Source organism: Larimichthys crocea, chromosome XV (genome assembly GCF_000972845.2).
Source record: "Larimichthys crocea isolate SSNF chromosome XV, L_crocea_2.0, whole genome shotgun sequence".
Taxonomy (NCBI): domain Eukaryota; kingdom Metazoa; phylum Chordata; class Actinopteri; family Sciaenidae; genus Larimichthys; species Larimichthys crocea.
The window spans coordinates 810,964-827,927 of record NC_040025.1 but is presented as its reverse complement, the minus strand read 5'-3'; the positions used below and the strand labels follow the sequence as shown (position 1 = coordinate 827,927).

General features: G+C 40.4%; 2 protein-coding genes across 2 annotated transcripts; one reads left to right on the top strand and one right to left on the bottom strand.

Annotated features, from left to right (window-relative positions):
* Window positions 1-2,949: 2,949 nt before the first annotated feature.
* Window positions 2,950-5,774, bottom strand: LOC113747754 (putative protein TPRXL). The gene is made up of 4 exons (XM_027288784.1): window positions 5,647-5,774; window positions 3,502-4,125; window positions 3,103-3,367; window positions 2,950-2,993 (listed from the first exon to the last, which is right to left on the bottom strand). The coding sequence occupies exons 1-4, from the start codon at window positions 5,686-5,688 to the stop codon at window positions 2,950-2,952; spliced, it is 975 nt and encodes a 324-aa protein (XP_027144585.1). The 5' UTR covers window positions 5,689-5,774.
* A 6,663-nt stretch (window positions 5,775-12,437) lies between these two features.
* Window positions 12,438-16,894, top strand: lrrc47 (leucine rich repeat containing 47). Its single transcript, XM_010755475.3, has 7 exons — window positions 12,438-13,054; window positions 13,699-14,160; window positions 14,267-14,383; window positions 14,533-14,648; window positions 15,169-15,271; window positions 15,466-15,555; window positions 16,328-16,894. The coding sequence occupies exons 1-7, from the start codon at window positions 12,485-12,487 to the stop codon at window positions 16,547-16,549; spliced, it is 1,680 nt and encodes a 559-aa protein (XP_010753777.3). The 5' UTR covers window positions 12,438-12,484; the 3' UTR covers window positions 16,550-16,894.
* Window positions 16,895-16,964: the final 70 nt, after the last annotated feature.

Below are 16,964 nucleotides of genomic sequence, written 5' to 3'. Positions count from 1 at the left end.
TGTTGTTGTGTCCTATGTTAGCCTTGGTTCCTCAACTTCTACACTTGTCTGGTCCATGCTTTCATCTTGTAAGTCTTCCTGTCCTGAAGGCTCTAAGACAGAGCAGGTGCTTTAAGCAGATTATATATTGATATTATATCATTTCTATGGAAGTGCATTGCATTTACTGAATAAAAAAGAAATTAGACACCTTATCTCGTAATTACAAGATAAGAAAAAGGTGCCACATTGGCTACTGCACTTCGGTAAAGTTAGAAAGATATTGGCACTTCCGGGATCAATCACTCTTAAGTGAAACGTTGTTAAAACACAAAACACACATATTTTCAACCTTAGTAAGACAGACAACGAGCTACAACCTAATGTTCATCAAAACGAGCCATCCTCGGAGCCACACCAAGAACATTAGTGTTTCCTAGGACTTTTCATAATTTCTGGGAATCTTTATTAGGATCAGGATCTCGTAATTACGAGATCTTGTGATGGTAATTTTTGTACTATGTTACCAAGGGTTCAGAAGTTCCACAATAAAGAGACAATTCTATGAAGCAGAGTGTCCAAGTTTATTCCTGAGTTTGCAAAGTCAGAGGCATATCACACACACATACAGAATATGTGGAGGTGAGAGGCAACGTTTCTCTGCAGGAGGGCGTATTTGTACAGGCCGAACAATGTGTGTGTGCTGAGACACACACACACTGTCAGTAACTGCCCAAATAATACCATACAAGAAAGTGTCGGTGTGCAACTGCAGAGAAACGCAAACTCTCCATCAAGGGTAAAGTTCAGAGCTAAGGTGAAGTTCAACATTCAAATGTGCACAGCATGATCAGACAGTGTACAGCATAATCATCAATAACTTTTCACAGTATTGATAAACATTAGATGATCAGACAATACTAATAATCATTAGATAATTTATTGATAAACATTAGATGATCAGACAATATTAATAAGCATTAGATAATTTCTTTCACAATCTTTACTCGTAATTACGAGATAAGGTGTCTAATTTTTTTTTTATCCAGTGAATGCAATGGTTTCCGTAATTTTCATGCTAATGATGACTGATTATTATTTCGGATTGTGTGCTGTAATCAAGCATATTGTGAGCTGTTTATTGATGGCTGTTATTGTTTTTGTTTATTCCAGAACCACACACACACACAAGTATTCACACACATGTACAGCTGTGTACTGGGTTAAAGTGCCATAAAAGGATCGACTGTTTCCTGCTTCTTCATTCTTATTCAAGTCTTGGTGGAACTTTATGGACTGCGCTCTAACAGACACACACTTCATGATTACAATACAGAGAAGCCAGTCTATGAACGTTGAGCCTCCATCACACTTCCTCATCACCACCTTCCTCTAACTGCCCCATCTCATTATAATTAAAAAATAATTGCGTCAATTTGAAAGTTTTTCTCATTTTAACTTTTTCAAATTTGTCAAAAATATCCTTGAAAAACCATGCGTGGGTCACTGATTGACAGCAGACATTTTGGATGTCTCAACTGAAGGTGCATGAATTACTGATCCCTGGTGGATTATCTGTGCACTGCATGTGTCTGATTGTATACAGTACATCAGGTTTTTCAGGAATAAAATATCACACTGTTGATGTGTGATGTCTCCAAAACTCATGTATGTAGGGCTAGGCTATGGTCCAGTAGTGAGAATCAAATGTTCTGGAAACATACTGAGAAAGTGGAGAGACAAACAGTGTAGATGACTCTGCAAATCCTCAATCTGGATCATGGTAACATCATTTTAAATCCATGTTGAAGCACTTTCTGTTGCTTTGATCGAACTCTATGCTCCATCACATGGGTTTACTCAGAGTACTTCCTCATTCCAAAAGTCTGTCTAGAAACTGCCATTTCATACTAGCACAGGTCAGATTTGCTTTGAAGTGTGGCATTAAGTGAATACAGTATGGTACATTCTGTGTATTTATCTCTTGAATGAACAAATAATTAATTAGACTTTGACTTTGAGTGACACAACAGCAGTATACTCAAACAGTGGCTCAGCTGTGTTCTGAGGTTTCTCAACATGAATGAGTCTGAACATTTTTGTGGAATATAATCATCTGAATATTAATTATAGTAATACAAAATTTGAAAATTTAGAGTTTGTAAGTATGTACACTGCATGTTGTTGCCTTTTGCTTTTCCAGCATCAAACAAGAATTGCAAGAGTAAAACAGAAATGTTAGAAACCAAACTGAGATGATTTTGTTGTTTTTGTGTGTTTTTTTTTTTATTTACAAAATTTACAAAACATTTCTGGACTTTCCAGAAATCATTGTCGCAGAAAGTTTTTGAGGTAGCTGATCAGGAGTTTCTCCACTTTGGTTAACTCTTCACTGCAAAGACAAAATAAAGAACAAGTGAACATTGATGACATGCCGTGTATGCTCAGATGAAGGTGAAGCTGCCTTCAGAGTGAAGAGAGTGAAAAATATATATTTACCTTTTACATGACAGGAGGAAGACTCCATGTTGCCCTCCCTCCTCCTCCTCCTCCTCCTCCTCCTCCTCCTCCTTGTCTCCTCTCCTCTTCTGAAACAAAATATAAAAAAATAACTTCACATAATTTAGACAAATACAACTTACTGATCACTACATGAATGTTGAAATTCATAAAAACATTTGATATTTACCTTTTAAAAGAGAGAGTGTAGACTTCTTGTTGCCCTCCTCCTCCTCCTACTTCTCCTCCTCCTTGTCTTCTCTCCTCTCCTGACACAACAGACAGAAAAAATTAACTTCACATAATTTAGACGAATACAAATTATTGATCACTACATGAATGTTGAAATTCATAAAAACATTTGATATTTACCTTTTAAAAGAGAGAACTCGTCCTCCCACCTCCTCCTGCTCCTCCTTCTCATCATCATCATCATCTTCTCTTCTCCTGTCCTCTCCTCCAGAGTATTTTTTAATATTGCTGTCCTCTCTCCCCCTCCTCTTTTCTCCTCTTTTCTTCTCCCCAAAAAAATTGATAGAGAGAGGAGAAGAGAAACAAATCAAATCAAATCAATGCTGCAGTTTAGAAGATTTCTAGTGCAGAATCTCTTACTTGATGACTTACCTGGTGACTTAGCTTCATTGGCAGTGGGTCTCTTGGGACTGCCAGCATGTCTTTTCTCCAGCATGATTCTCCGCAACTTCGTCACCCACTGTGAGTCAGGAGAGACAGAAGAGTGAGGGGGAGAGGGAGAGGGAGAGGGAGAGGGAGAGGGAGGGGGAGGGGGAGAGGAGGTCAGTTTCAGGGTCCTCCGGAGGATCAGCCGCGGGACGCTGTGTCCGGTAGGGCCCGGAACAGGAACAGACGTCCAGGTGAAGCGGTGGTACATCTGAAGGCAAAGACAAATACACCTTTTAAATTACTGCTCCATGTCACATGAACACAATGTGCTGAAATGTATTCATTCCACAGTGTTCTTAGCAGGATTTGTTTATACAGCATCAGTCAAACATTTGAACACACCTTCTTCACAAAGGATGCCTGGAGTGGCTCGCTGGGTGTCTGGGCTGTGGAGCCTTCCTTCTGCACCCGCCTCAGGATGAGCCTAGTAGGATGATCCGTTGGCACCAGAGTCCACTGCTCGTCCTCCGACACTGAAGGAGGGGAGCAAGATGAAAGGTCAGAGGAATCACTGGAGATATATCCAGGGGAAGAGTGAGGGGTAGAGCCAAAGGGAGAGAGAGGTGATGACAGAGGGGGAAAGTCAAGGGGAGAGATAGGTGAAAAGTAAGGAAGAGAGATGGGGGAAGAGTCAGGGGAAGAGTGAGGGGAAGAGCTCAAGGAAGAGCTCAAGGACGAGCTAAAAGAAAGATTGCTAGGGAAAAAGGGAGAAGAAGGGGAAAGGGGAGAGATAGGGGGAGGGAGAGGGGAAAAGTGAGGGAGAGACCCAGAGGGAGAGCCAGAGGAAGAGCTTGAGGAAGAAGAGGGAGAGAGAGACCAATAGGAAGAGCCAGAGGAAGAGCTTGAGGAAGAAGAGGGAGAGAGAGAAAAAACACTGCCGGAAACTGGTGCCGGGGTCATGTGGGACATCGGCTGTGCAGCGTCGGACGGGTCCGGAACAAAGACAGGTCTCGACGTGTGGTCCATCTGAAGATAAAGACAAATACACCTTCAAAACCACTGCTACATGTCGCATGAACACAGTGCTGTACTATGACTTCATCTGCGTTCAATTAAAAGTACCACAATAGAATAATTCTCCAGCACATTAAAAACACACAAAAGTAAAAGCATAGTTCATTATTAGCAGGAAAAATAGTAACAGTCACAGTGTTCTTAGCAGGATATGTTTATACAGCACCGGTCAAAAGTTTGGACACACCTTTTCATTCACATGTGTTTCTTTATGTTTCTATGGAATTATGTGTAATCAAAGCAAAATATGTTTTATATTTCAGATTCTCCAAAGCAGCCACCTTCTGCTTGATGACAGCTTTGCACACTCTGCATTGTCTCAATCAGCTTCGTGAGTTGAGCGGTTCTTGTCATAATATAGATTACTACAGCAGTCACAAACTGCTATGTACTGTACGCCAACTGATGGTCTCAAATACATCTTCAAATACAACAATACTTCAATTCTTCAAATATTGTCTATCTACTTCAAAAGCTGTCAAAGTGAAAAGGTGTTTACTTTGAAGAATCTAAAATATGAAACATAGTCATTTTGTGTCTCCAGTGTTAATCTACTATGTAGAAATTAAAAATAAAATATCGAATGAGATGGTTTGTCCAGACTTTTGACTATCAGTGAAAAGATTCATAAACTTGGGTTAGTGAATGAAAATATTAAATAACATTTAACTTATTTACTCACATTAACTAGTTATTTTTCAAATGTTCTATTCTTATTACTATTCTATATTACATGATTTTTTAAACATGTCACTGTGACTGTACCTGCCTTTTGCTAGACTTCAATCATTAAACTGTCTATACAATGTTCCTTTACAGATTAATAGGAGCCTTCATATCATATCATATCATATCTTCTATAACACATTTTTGATCATTAATCAATTCACAGGAGCAGTTTCTCACGACATTATTTAAAAACAAGTTTTGTGATGTGTTGCAAACTGCTTCTCTGCTGCTTGAAGAAAACATTTTTCAAGCTTTGCGTGACATTTTCACACACTAATAATATCCGAAATGATTTATTGTTAATTGGGAGCATTAAAAGTTTTTTTTTTTTAAATGACACTACATGTAACGATATGTTAACATTACACAAAGTGGAGGAAACACCTCAAACGTCTATCAAAAATGATGAATTTAGAGTGAACATTAGGGATATTGACGGATTATCAGTGAATTTCTCGATGGTAAAATACATCGAAAACAACAGGAATTCAAAATATATAAATCTCACGTTTTCTATGCACAGGTTTTCTCGATGTAAACGGACTGTCAGGGTGTTTTTAGGGTCGCTGATGTCGGTTTAGAAAGCCTCTAGAAAGTTTTGATCCTAGTGTTGCGACTGTCCGCAGCTCTGGATTTTTTCAAAATAAAGGCTTTGATGAAAGATTCGCTTATAGAATCAAACCATAGCAACCGTGGAATCTTTCAGCTGATGTCATTGCGCATGCGCTCAGTGCAGCATCTCACCTGGACGGTCACGGGTTTGATCCGCTGACAGCTGCTGACCATCTCAGATGTACCTGTGTGGCCAAGTTCACTTCCTGTAAAGACTCATTCGTTTGTCTGTTTCCTGCCAACTCTCCAACTCCATTCATCTTTTATCTGTTCAAATTCTGAGCTCAGTCTACTCCTACTGTATTTGAGCGATCAACATTTCAACACGTGGTCAGATCAAATCCACCAATCAGCAGTTGTTTTGTTATTTAACATCACTTCAGGATTTTACAGATCAAACACTGTGATGGACTCCTGCAGATGCTGATCTGTGTGCTTGCTGATTACAAACATAAATGATTATGATTTATGATTACGGACAGCTCTTTATTACAGTAAATCACCTTCATGTGAGCTTTCACATACAGTGATCCTGATCACTGATCTGAAGGAAGCAAAGAAACCTGACCTGCTAGTGTCAAGACAACAACCTGAACGTCATTGACACTCAGACTGGAGGTCACATCCAGCAACACACAAAACAGAGAGACAGACATGTCAGACAAACAGAAGGTGGAGTTTGGTAACTTACATTTTAGAACTAGTACAAGTAAGACCTAACTATCTTCCACTACAGGCTACAACCTGCAGGCTGCCTCCACCTGCATGTTGTAGCCTGAGGCTTGGAGGTGGATGATCAGGCTACTGCCTCACCAAGTGCTTGCTCCTGGTGGGACTGTTGCGTTTCTGTAAATTATTTAATAAACCTGCTCTATATAAAATGTGTAATGAGATAACTTTGACGTCGTCGTGATTTGGTGGTACATGGATTGCGTTGAACTGAATTGAATTGAATTGAATTGAATTAATAAGTGGATATGTGGTCTTTTTTCAGAAAAGAGTAAAGACGATGCTAAAACACACTAATTTGTTTTTAGAAAATAAATGTATGTAAATATTTTGTTTATTTATGTCTGTAGATTTCTGAATTCACCAAAAGCTCATTTACATAATTTAACATAACATGTCAGGAAGATTACCAAAAATAATTATCTTAATGTATCTAATCAACTGGGGAAGTTTGATGGTGATATGGATTTGTTAATATTTTTGAAAACCTTTGACTTGATATGATATGTCAACATGATTTTTATCCAGCGTTCACATTAATGTTCTGGAGATGAATGGAAATTAACGCATTTCTAATCAGATAATACTTCGTTTGCACATTTAAATCTTAATATTTGTCATAAAGTCATTATTTCATGCGCATGTTTGGCCTGTTTTCAAACGAATAGATCGTTTGATCCGGTACAGTCCGGTAAAATCGATATAAAACATTAAAAAAAGTAATCAAAGCTCACATTTTCCATTATGGACGTTTCTTGGTCGGCGTCCTCACTCTCTGTGTGCTTTTAATCGTCGAGTGGATGTAAACAATCCGCAGTTGAAGGGTTAATTTTCCGTTAATAGTCGGTGAAACAGGAGACAAACTTTTTCGTGACCGTTCGATTTTGTTTATGTTCAAGTTATGATCTTTCCCTAGTTATGATCTATTAAAATGATGCACCTGGAGACAAAACATAGCAACCATATATACAATATAATAGCAACCATATATACAATATATTATTATTATTCAAACATTCTATAGAATATTTGAATAATAAATATTTGTCTATTTTTTTTTGTTCTAAAATGGTGTCGGTCTTGAATGTCTGTAATATTACATATTCTAGACCTTTATTTTAACGGTGTATCTGAATGAATCATGGAAAAAATAAATAAATATATATAATATTATTAAATACTATATACAAGTATGCGGGCAGGTAACAGTCAGTAAGTACTGTAAAAGTAAAAAATGTGTCACAGTAAAGCAGAAACTTCTGAGTATTAAGCATATATTTTATTCCAGTTTGACCTTCTTCGCTCTCAGAAGATACAATTATCAAGAACAAACAGCAACAGTTGTGTAAATGATGTGAAAAGTCTAGTTTTAAACTGATATTAACAGTGTTCTCAGATGATGTATATTAAATAATTATTTTTGTGTTTAATCACATTATCACACAGAAAATCTGAGGATGTATTCTAGCACAGGAATACTGCAGATGCTGCACAGAGAGGACGAGGAAGGGGCCCAGCAGCTATTTCTACTTTGCTTTGCTTAAATTAATATACTAAAATGATAAATAGTAAATGGACTGTACTTATATTGCACCTTTCTAGTCATCTGACCACTGAAACTGCTTTTACATATATCATTCACCCATTCACACACATCCATAGACAGATGACATTGCCTGCCATGCAAAGTGCCAACTGCTCATCAGTTTTAGGAGCTAACCATTCATGACTTGAATTTAATTTAATTTAATTTAATTGGTAGATGGAGTTTTAGACTACAACCGTCTGACAATTTGTCCAGGTGGAGGTGGCTTATAGGTTCTTGACAGAAGCTGGTAGGTGTGGTTATCTGCAGGTTGTTTGCTGACACTTGTGGCTACTGCTGTTTGTCAGAGTCTGCAGGTGGAGGTGGCCTCCAGGTTGTAGAATGAGGCTCGTGGGTGGAGGTGGGTCGTCTGCAGGTCCAGCAGCGGCCCTGTGTCAAATCTAGTTCCATCATCTTAATTATTTCTGTTGATATTTGCCTCCTGACTGCATATATTTCTAAATAAAGTTGTATTTAATGAAATGACCACAATCAAACTGACAGGCTATAAACCTGGAGCCAGATGTTTTCATCCAGGAGTCCTTGTTGGGTTGTTGATGTGAGGGAAAACAATGAAGCTACTATGTAAGGTCTGCTGTGTGCTTGATATGAACATGGAGGCAGCAGGTAAGCATGAACGAGGTGGAGGTGGACAACTGAGGCAGCAGTAAACTTTTGTTCTTTGACTCCGAACAAGTTAATCTGACCTTGACTGTATGTGTTTTATGCAATATAAAAATCAATAGAAATCAACTGTATTTATCTTCCCTTTTGAGAAGTATGGTCCCCATCTGGAGAAGCTGTACTCCTTCAAGATGTCATAGCAGTCATGCTGAAATGAGGAAAACAATATTTTAGAGAGCAGATCCAGATTAATTATTTTAGTAGAAGAACCCTATAATGACTCAATACTTTATTTCTATTTCTTTGTGCAGACCTGATAGCTTCTTGTAAAATGAGAGACTATTTTTTCTTCACATTTTCGCTTGTCAAGGAAAAGCTCAGGTGTTACTGAGAACGTGAACACTAGCTGTGAGACAGTGTGACCTCATTCATTTTTACACGTCCATGTTTTCAAGATTGTCTCCTCTGGATGAAGTTCATTGAATCAGTGACAGAAAAACCTGTGAGTTTACTGAATGTGTGCTGTTTCATTGACTGCTGTGACTGCTGCTCATTGCTGCTCTCCTCCAGGTGGAGGCGCTGTAGGACAAACAAACACAAGTGGTTTCTGGAGGTTTTTCATGGCAACAAGAAAATCCAAAGCAGTGATGAAGCTGTCGAACATAGAAGGAGCTTGTTGTGACCGTGTGATGCTGTCCCAGCTGTTTGTTGAACAGTACCACGAGTGTAAAAAGGGGGTCCCGCCTGTTTACTCAGGCTGCACTACAGCGTCTATTCACAGGCGCATCCCACTACTAGCGGCACGGGGGCTTTGACCTGCTCCGTGTCCGACCTGGGCCGGTGCACCCCTCCTTAGACGACCTGGTGGGTCCCGGGCTCCCCCAGGAGCACCATATCGATACCGAACTTAGTGCGGACACCCGGTCGACATAGTCCCGCTGCAGCTCAGAGCCCTGAGCTCAAACGATCCTCCAGCCTCAGCCTCCCGGTAACGTGGATTACAGGCGCGCGCCACTGCACCCGGCGACATCTGTCCTCGTGCATAGGGGGTTTGAAGTTTTTACACGTGACGTCATCAAGGAGTTCAAGATGGGGCCGTTCGTAAAACGTTGTTTCACATCAGAAAAATGAACACACCACTACATTTGTATATATATACGTAAACAACCAGACACAGTTACATGGCCACTAATGAGAAATATTGCAGAATAAAACTTGACATATGTGGACTGAAAAAATGAATCATAACAATACACGACGACTCCTAAAGATGCTGTTTTTTTATTAACATAATGAGCTACGAATCCATCCAAGCTAGACGTTTTGTGCTTGAAATGTCGTTTTAAAAAATAAATCTTAGTTTACTGTATCTGAGCCATTTCACTGACGGCTCCTCTCCCTCACCATATGATATTCAACATAGAGCCGGTTTATTAAATAATTTACAGAGACGCAGCAGTCCCATCAGGAGCAAGCACTTGGTGAGGCAGTAGCCTGATCATCCACCTCCAAGCCTGAGGCTACAACATGCAGGTGGAGGCAGCCTGCAGGTTGTAGCCTGTAGTGGTATGTAGTTAGGTCTTACTTGTACTGGTTGTAAAATGTAAGTTACCAAACTCCACCTTCTGTTTGTCTGACATGTCTGTCTCTCTGTTTTGTGTGTTGCTGGATGTGACCTCCAGTCTCCCTCTCACCTGACTGTCAGCTCACCACCTGCTGCTCATCATCCAGTCATCCTATATAGAGGACTGATTCCACCTTCCAGCCTTACAGATTTGTTTTTTGAATCCTGTTTAACCTTACTTTCCCTGTGCTTCAGGAAATCCTGCCAGTCATCCATCCAGCTCAGTCTTATCTAAACACCTGCTCCTGAAGTTTGCTGCCACCACCAGCCTTGCACTGTTCTGTTTCTCTAACATTTAAGATCTCATCCAGTCACCCTGCTCCTGAGTTGCACTATTAATTTGATTGAATAAACTGTATAAATGTATTCTCTTCTGTGGTTGGTGTTTGCAGTTTGGGTCCTCTACTGTTCATTATAATGATCTGTATATATAGTATCATAATTTAATCAAAGCAAAGTGCAAATTAGCTGCTGAGCCTCCTATCAAGGCCTGGTTCCTCTTTATCTCTGTGCAGTGTGTGCAATATTCCTGTGCTAGAATACATCGTCAGGTTTGCTGTGTGATAATGTGATCAAACACAAAAATAATTCTTTAACATAAATCATCTGAGCACACTGTCAATATCAATTAAAAACTGGATTTTTAACATTAGAACCCTGATAAGACTGAGGAGCACATCCACACAGTCCTGACAAGAGGCCTAATTAGACAACAAGTGGAACGAGCTTTGTGGGTGAACCAGGCTTCACTTAATAAACCACAGGCTCAAATATCAAACATATTAACAGACCTAAAAGTTTGGCATCCAGAAAAGTTTCAAGGGCTTTTTAAACCTCATCACACCTACACTTTAACCCTCATGTATTTACAGGACACATCATGTTCATCACTGCCTTTTTCTCTTCACTTTTCGTCAGAAACCAGTTGTGTTTGGTTTAGTGTTGTCCTGGTACGCCTTCACATGGAGGAGAGGAGCAGTCAGTGAAATGGCTCCGATACAGTAAACTAAGATTTATTTTTAAAACGACATTTCAAGCACAAAACGTCTAGCTTGGATGGATTCGTAGCTTCATCATGTTAATAAAAAACAGCATCTTTAGGAGGTCGTGGTATTATTATGATTCATTTTTTCAGCTCCGCGATATTGTCAAAGTTTTATTCTGCAATATATTCTCATTAGTGCCATGTAACTGTGTCTGGTTTGTTTACGTATAATGTACAAATGTAGTGGTGTATTAAATTATTTCTGATGTGAACAAACGTTTTACGAATGGCCCCATCTTGAACTACCTTGATGACGTCACGTGTAAAAACTCAAACCCCCTATGCACGAGGACAGATGTCGCCGGGTGCAGTGGCGCGCGCCTGTAATCCAAGTTACCGGGAGGCTGAGGCTGGAGGATCGTTTGAGCTCAGGAGCTCTGAGCTGCAGCGGACTATGTCGATCGGGTGTCCGCACTAAGTTCGGTATCGATATGGTGCTCCTGGGGGAGCCCGGGACCACCAGGTCGTCTAAGGAGGGGTGCACCGGCCCAGGTCGGACACGGAGCAGGTCAAAGCCCCCGTGCCGCTCAGTAGTGGGATCGCGCCTGTGAATAGACGCTGTAGTGCAGCCTGAGTAACACAGCGGGACCCAGTCTTTTTACACTCTTTGTACTGTTCAACAAACAGCTGGGACAGCACACACGGTCAACAACAAGCTCCTTCTATGTTCCACAGCTTCATCACTGCTTTGGATTTTCTTGTTGCCATGAAAAACCTCCAGAAACCACTTGTGTTAGTTTGTCCTACAGCGCCTCCACCTGGAGGAGAGCAGCAATGAGCAGCAGTCACAGCAGTCAATGAAACAGCACACATTCAGTAAACTAACAGGTTTTTCTGTCACTGATTCAATGAACTTCATCCAGAGGAGAAAATCTTGAAAACATGGACGTGTAAAAAATAAATGAGGTCTCACTGTCTCGCTGTTTTACTGGGAGACAACAAGACTGTCATTAAATGTCTGTTTTTCTTTGTGTTGTCGTCACTCTCATCTTTATAATATCAAAGATGATCTATATAAAGATATATAAGCCGGTTTGTGCTTTTATTTTGTTGAATAAAGTTGGAGGAAAAAAATCGTAGCCAAACAAAATGGCCACAGTTTATACAGGAAGTTAAACACCGGCTCCAAAATAAAAGCAGAGTTCACAATTCTTGCAATAATTAAAGTCTTGAAAGTAATAGTCATCCTTAAAAGTTGTCGAAGTTTTGTTTTTATTTTAATTCGCCGGTATATTGAAGCATACATTAATATTTATCATCCGCAAACACATATGTCAAGAATATAATAATTTATTTTGAAATCCACAAACGGATGTCATGCGTTTAGTTGTCTCGGCTAGCTTTGCGTCTGGTCTGTAGCAGCATGGATGACTTAGAGAAATGGCCAGAAATAGAGAAAGCAGCGACAGGGAAGAGACGTGAACTGGTCTTACAGGGTCCAGCTGTCGACAAGAGGGTCTCCTCTAATGGCGGGCTCGCCTCTGCTATCTACTCCCTCACACTGCTCAATTATCTGGAGGTTAGTCAGTGTCCGAGTCTGACAGAGCTACACGAGGACATCCAACACCTGACGAACCTCCAAAGCCTCATCCTGTGCAGGAACAAGCTAGCCTCCATCCCCAATGTCGTCGCTAACCTAAAGTCCCTGAAGGTCCTGGACCTTTCGGTCAACAACATGAAGGTTTTACCAGAGGGAATCACCCAGTTAAAGGAGCTGAACACGCTCAATGTGAGCTGCAACAGCCTGGAGGTCCTGCCAGAGGGACTGAGCCAGTGCACCAAGCTCTCCACCATCAACATCTCTAAGAATAACATCACCGGCTTCCCCGCTGATTTCTACTCCGAGCGGCTGGACCTCCTCAGCACGCTGGTCGCCTCTGACAACTCCATCGACCGGCTGAGTGGAGACATCCTCAAGCTGCCTGCTCTGAAGGTGTGCACATCACTGAAACACACGTAAACAATACGACGACATGTTTAAGTACGTAGTAAATAATGGAGATTTTCTTTAAAGGTCCAAGTGTGTAAGTATTTATGTGTGTAATAACCTGAATATAAGAATCGTTGTGTTTTTGTTGTCTTAAAATTATATCTACAGTAAAACCGGGTCCTCTTCAATGGAGTCTGCCATTTTTGTACAGTAGCTCAGAACAGACAAACTTCAACTCATCTAGATCTTTATGAATTGATATGAATTTTTGAGTTTTTCCTACATATACTTGGAAAGAGAGGGCGAGATGTGGGAGACTGTCCATTTGGTTGCAATCTGTAACTTCACTCCTTGGTGCCACTTAATCCTACACACTGGACCTTTTGAGAAAAGTACATCTGTGTGGATCAAATGTACCCCGATTTCTGGTGTTAATCTTATATTAAACTATAGCTGACGATGTTTCATATTTGCCCATTTGTTTCACTAAAATTGATAACCTCCAGCTCACCTTAAATGCATTATGCGCTAGTCTGTTTTTGTTTTTCCTTGACATAACACTCAAAACCTTTTGAGGGAAGCTGATGCTCTTTTCCAAAGAGCCAAAGAAAAACGTGGTTTTGTCCTCTTCGTCCCTCTGTTTTCAGGTGCTGGATCTCTCCAACAACAAGCTAAGCGAGATCCCGTCCGATCTGAGCGACTGCCCCAAGCTCAAGGAGATCAACTTCAAAGGCAACAAGCTGAATGACAAACGTCTGGAGAAGATGGTCAACGGCTGCCAGACCAAGTCCATCCTCGACTACCTCAGAGGCAAAGGAAAAGGGAGACAGGGAGAGGATGGAGGTGATGTGGACGGGGGTCGCAGTGCAGACAGGGGGAAGAGGCAGCAGCAGAGGAAGAAGAAGGAGAAGGTGGCGGACGAACAGGACGAGGTGGATGAACTGAACAAGATGGTGGTGAGGGTTCTTCATGTTTCGGATGCTCCTACAGCACTCACAGTCAAAGTGAGCGCCGAGGTGAAAGATGTTCGACCGTATTTGGTGTGCTGCGTGGTCAGAGGCATGAACCTGAAGTCTGGGAATGCTCTTAAACGGTTCCTGGTGGCTCAGGTAAGATCAGACACCTCACAAGGTGGCATACATCTGAACATTTTAGAGGTGAATGATTAATAAAATAGCCAACCAAGTAAAAACACTCATCTGTTTGTTTTTCTAGACCAAGCTTCACGATGACTTGTGTGGTAAAAGGACCATCGCAACCATTGCAACTCATGACGTGCAGCTTCTCAAAACTCCTTTGATTTATGATGTCAAGCCACCTACTCAGCTGAAGGTATGTTGACGCAGATTGATTGGCTCATTATATTCTTATGACAGCCAGAATTTGCAGTTGATTTTATTTGCCGTTCAGTCGCTGTGTGGTCCATTGTGATTGTCACTGAAAAACACGTGGATTTCACTGAAAAACACACAATTTGTTAGATTGTGCCGCTGGCTCGGAAGGAGATGACAGCCGTCGAGCTGATAAGACATCTTCAGCTGGAGGCTGACGAGCTTAGGAAGCAGAAGAAGAGGCAGAACGTCACCGGCCTCCACAAGTCAGTACAACTTATGACTCTCATGACTCAGCACGAGCTTTGGAAATATATTTTGAAAGATCCTCATTGGTTGACTGCAGGCTGGAGTCAAGGGAGGACATTTTGGGTTAAACCCCTTTTTGTGTTGCACATGACATCTGCACAACAACTTGCTTGTTATGTTTGAACACATGAGGGCAGTATAAGTATGTTGGACCACAGCTTCAGTCTGATTCATATCAACCTCAGTGTTTCATTAATCTGTTTTAATGATGTATTTAAATAGCTGATTATGATACTTGACATGTTTGACTTAAAGTCATCATACAATAGGTGGTTTTTCAATCTGTGATTAATGCATTGCAGTCTGCTTCAAGGAAAGTCCTGAATGCTTTTCTGCCAGTTGAATAGAGATAAATAATAAGGACAAAACAACTACTTGACACACATTGAGCTCCAGTGTTACACACACTAAATTAAACCTGTAAATCACCAATTTTCAAGTTATTCTTCTAAATAAAACTTCTTTTTTTTTTTACAGATATCTGCAGATTTTGCAAGGAAAAACACTCTATCCCTGCCTGGTGGATGCAGAGGGACATGTCATTTCATTCCCACCTATTACCAACAGTGAGAAAACCAAGGTTTGTATGTCTATTTACTTCCTGTTTTTAAATTGTGGCCTCCCATAAAAGAGCATTTCACATTAAATGCTGGAAAACAACACATCTGACACATAAGAATGTCTGCTTATCTTCTGTGCCTGAGCTCGTCTTGTTGTAGCCCACAGCGTGTCTTTGTGTCTTTTCATGATATAATCAAAATAATCCCATTGCAGATCAAGAAGACCACCAAAGAGTTGTTCTTGGAGGTGACAAGTGCAACCAGCCTGCAGACCTGTAAAGATGTTATGGACGCTCTGATTGTAGTAAGCTTCATGTTTTCTAACTCCCATCATTATATTTCTTTAACTGAATCCTCATTTTGATCATGCAGTTCCACAGCAAGCTTCACGAGAATATGTCCCGTAGTTAATTGGACACCTTGCTCTCTAACAACTGACAAATGCTTAGGCTTTGCTTTAGAAGTAAGGGTATCCCAAATATATATACCACACACTTATTCTAAGCAGCTTCTGAATCTGTACTGTGTTCATACCAGAAACATGAGTGAGTGAATACTAATACAGTCAATTCATGGGTGTGCTTTTGGTGCACATTCTTGTCCCCCAATGTAATACACAAAGGAAGAGGAGAAACTTCTCATAGCTGGAATTGTGTTGTGTTGAGACTACTCCTTGAAGAACTTGAAACACTCAAAACATAACACAAATACATTTTAAGGTCTCTTTTGTGAAATATATTTGGCAGTAACATTTCAGAGTCGCAGTTTAATTGGCATCTGAAGTTGCATTAGGAAATGCTGACGTTTTTTTGCCTCGCTTAAACAAGATTTTAGATTATAGATTATGTTTGATGATTAGCATGTAGTCCATTCTGCATTAAATTATATAGTAAGGATTTTGGAGACATTTTGTGTCTTGTTTTTCTTTTTTTGGGTGTATTTGACTGTTTCATTTGAAACCTCAAAGGGTTTCATCTAGCAGAGATTTTTGATCACCATAGATGGTACATTTATTTTTGACACATGCAACAACAAATCACACAGGCTTTTAAAGGGCATTTCCTGTTTCATCACAGAAAATGGCAGAGTTGAACAAGTTCACGGCAGAGCATCAGGAGGAGGTGGGATCAGACGGGGAAGGGGACACCCCACAAGAGACGGCTTCCAGCTGTGAGACTTCCAGCGAGTTGATCATCCAGCAGGTCAGAACGGTCGACCAAGACGGGAACCTGAAAGTCGTCTACCCGTCAAAGACCGACCTCTCTAAAGATGTCAGCAACGTGACCCTCATTTGGTAGTCAGGCTGCCAGTAACCTCTGATGTTTACACTCACATTCACACTCACACTCACTCACATGCTACATGAATTAGTTTTATTATTTATTATTAACATTGTGGGACATTAAGGGTAAGTTTTGACAACAGGTAACAAAAATGACCTGATCCTTTTGATTCAGGGAGTGCAGAAAGTCTAAAATAATTTTTTGTGATTTAAAACATCCAGCAGCAGTTAGATTTTTATAATATGTTTTGGCTGTTGCCAAATGTTGACATTTCTGATTAATGTACAGCTTTTTGAACCACATGTTGTAATACTTTAATAAATCTTCCTGCTTCCTAAAAGCTTGATCAACATGACAAAACCGTGTGTCAAAATATCCTTATTTTTGTATTATTTACAACCTGAAGACAACTTGTCTGTTGGTCAAATTC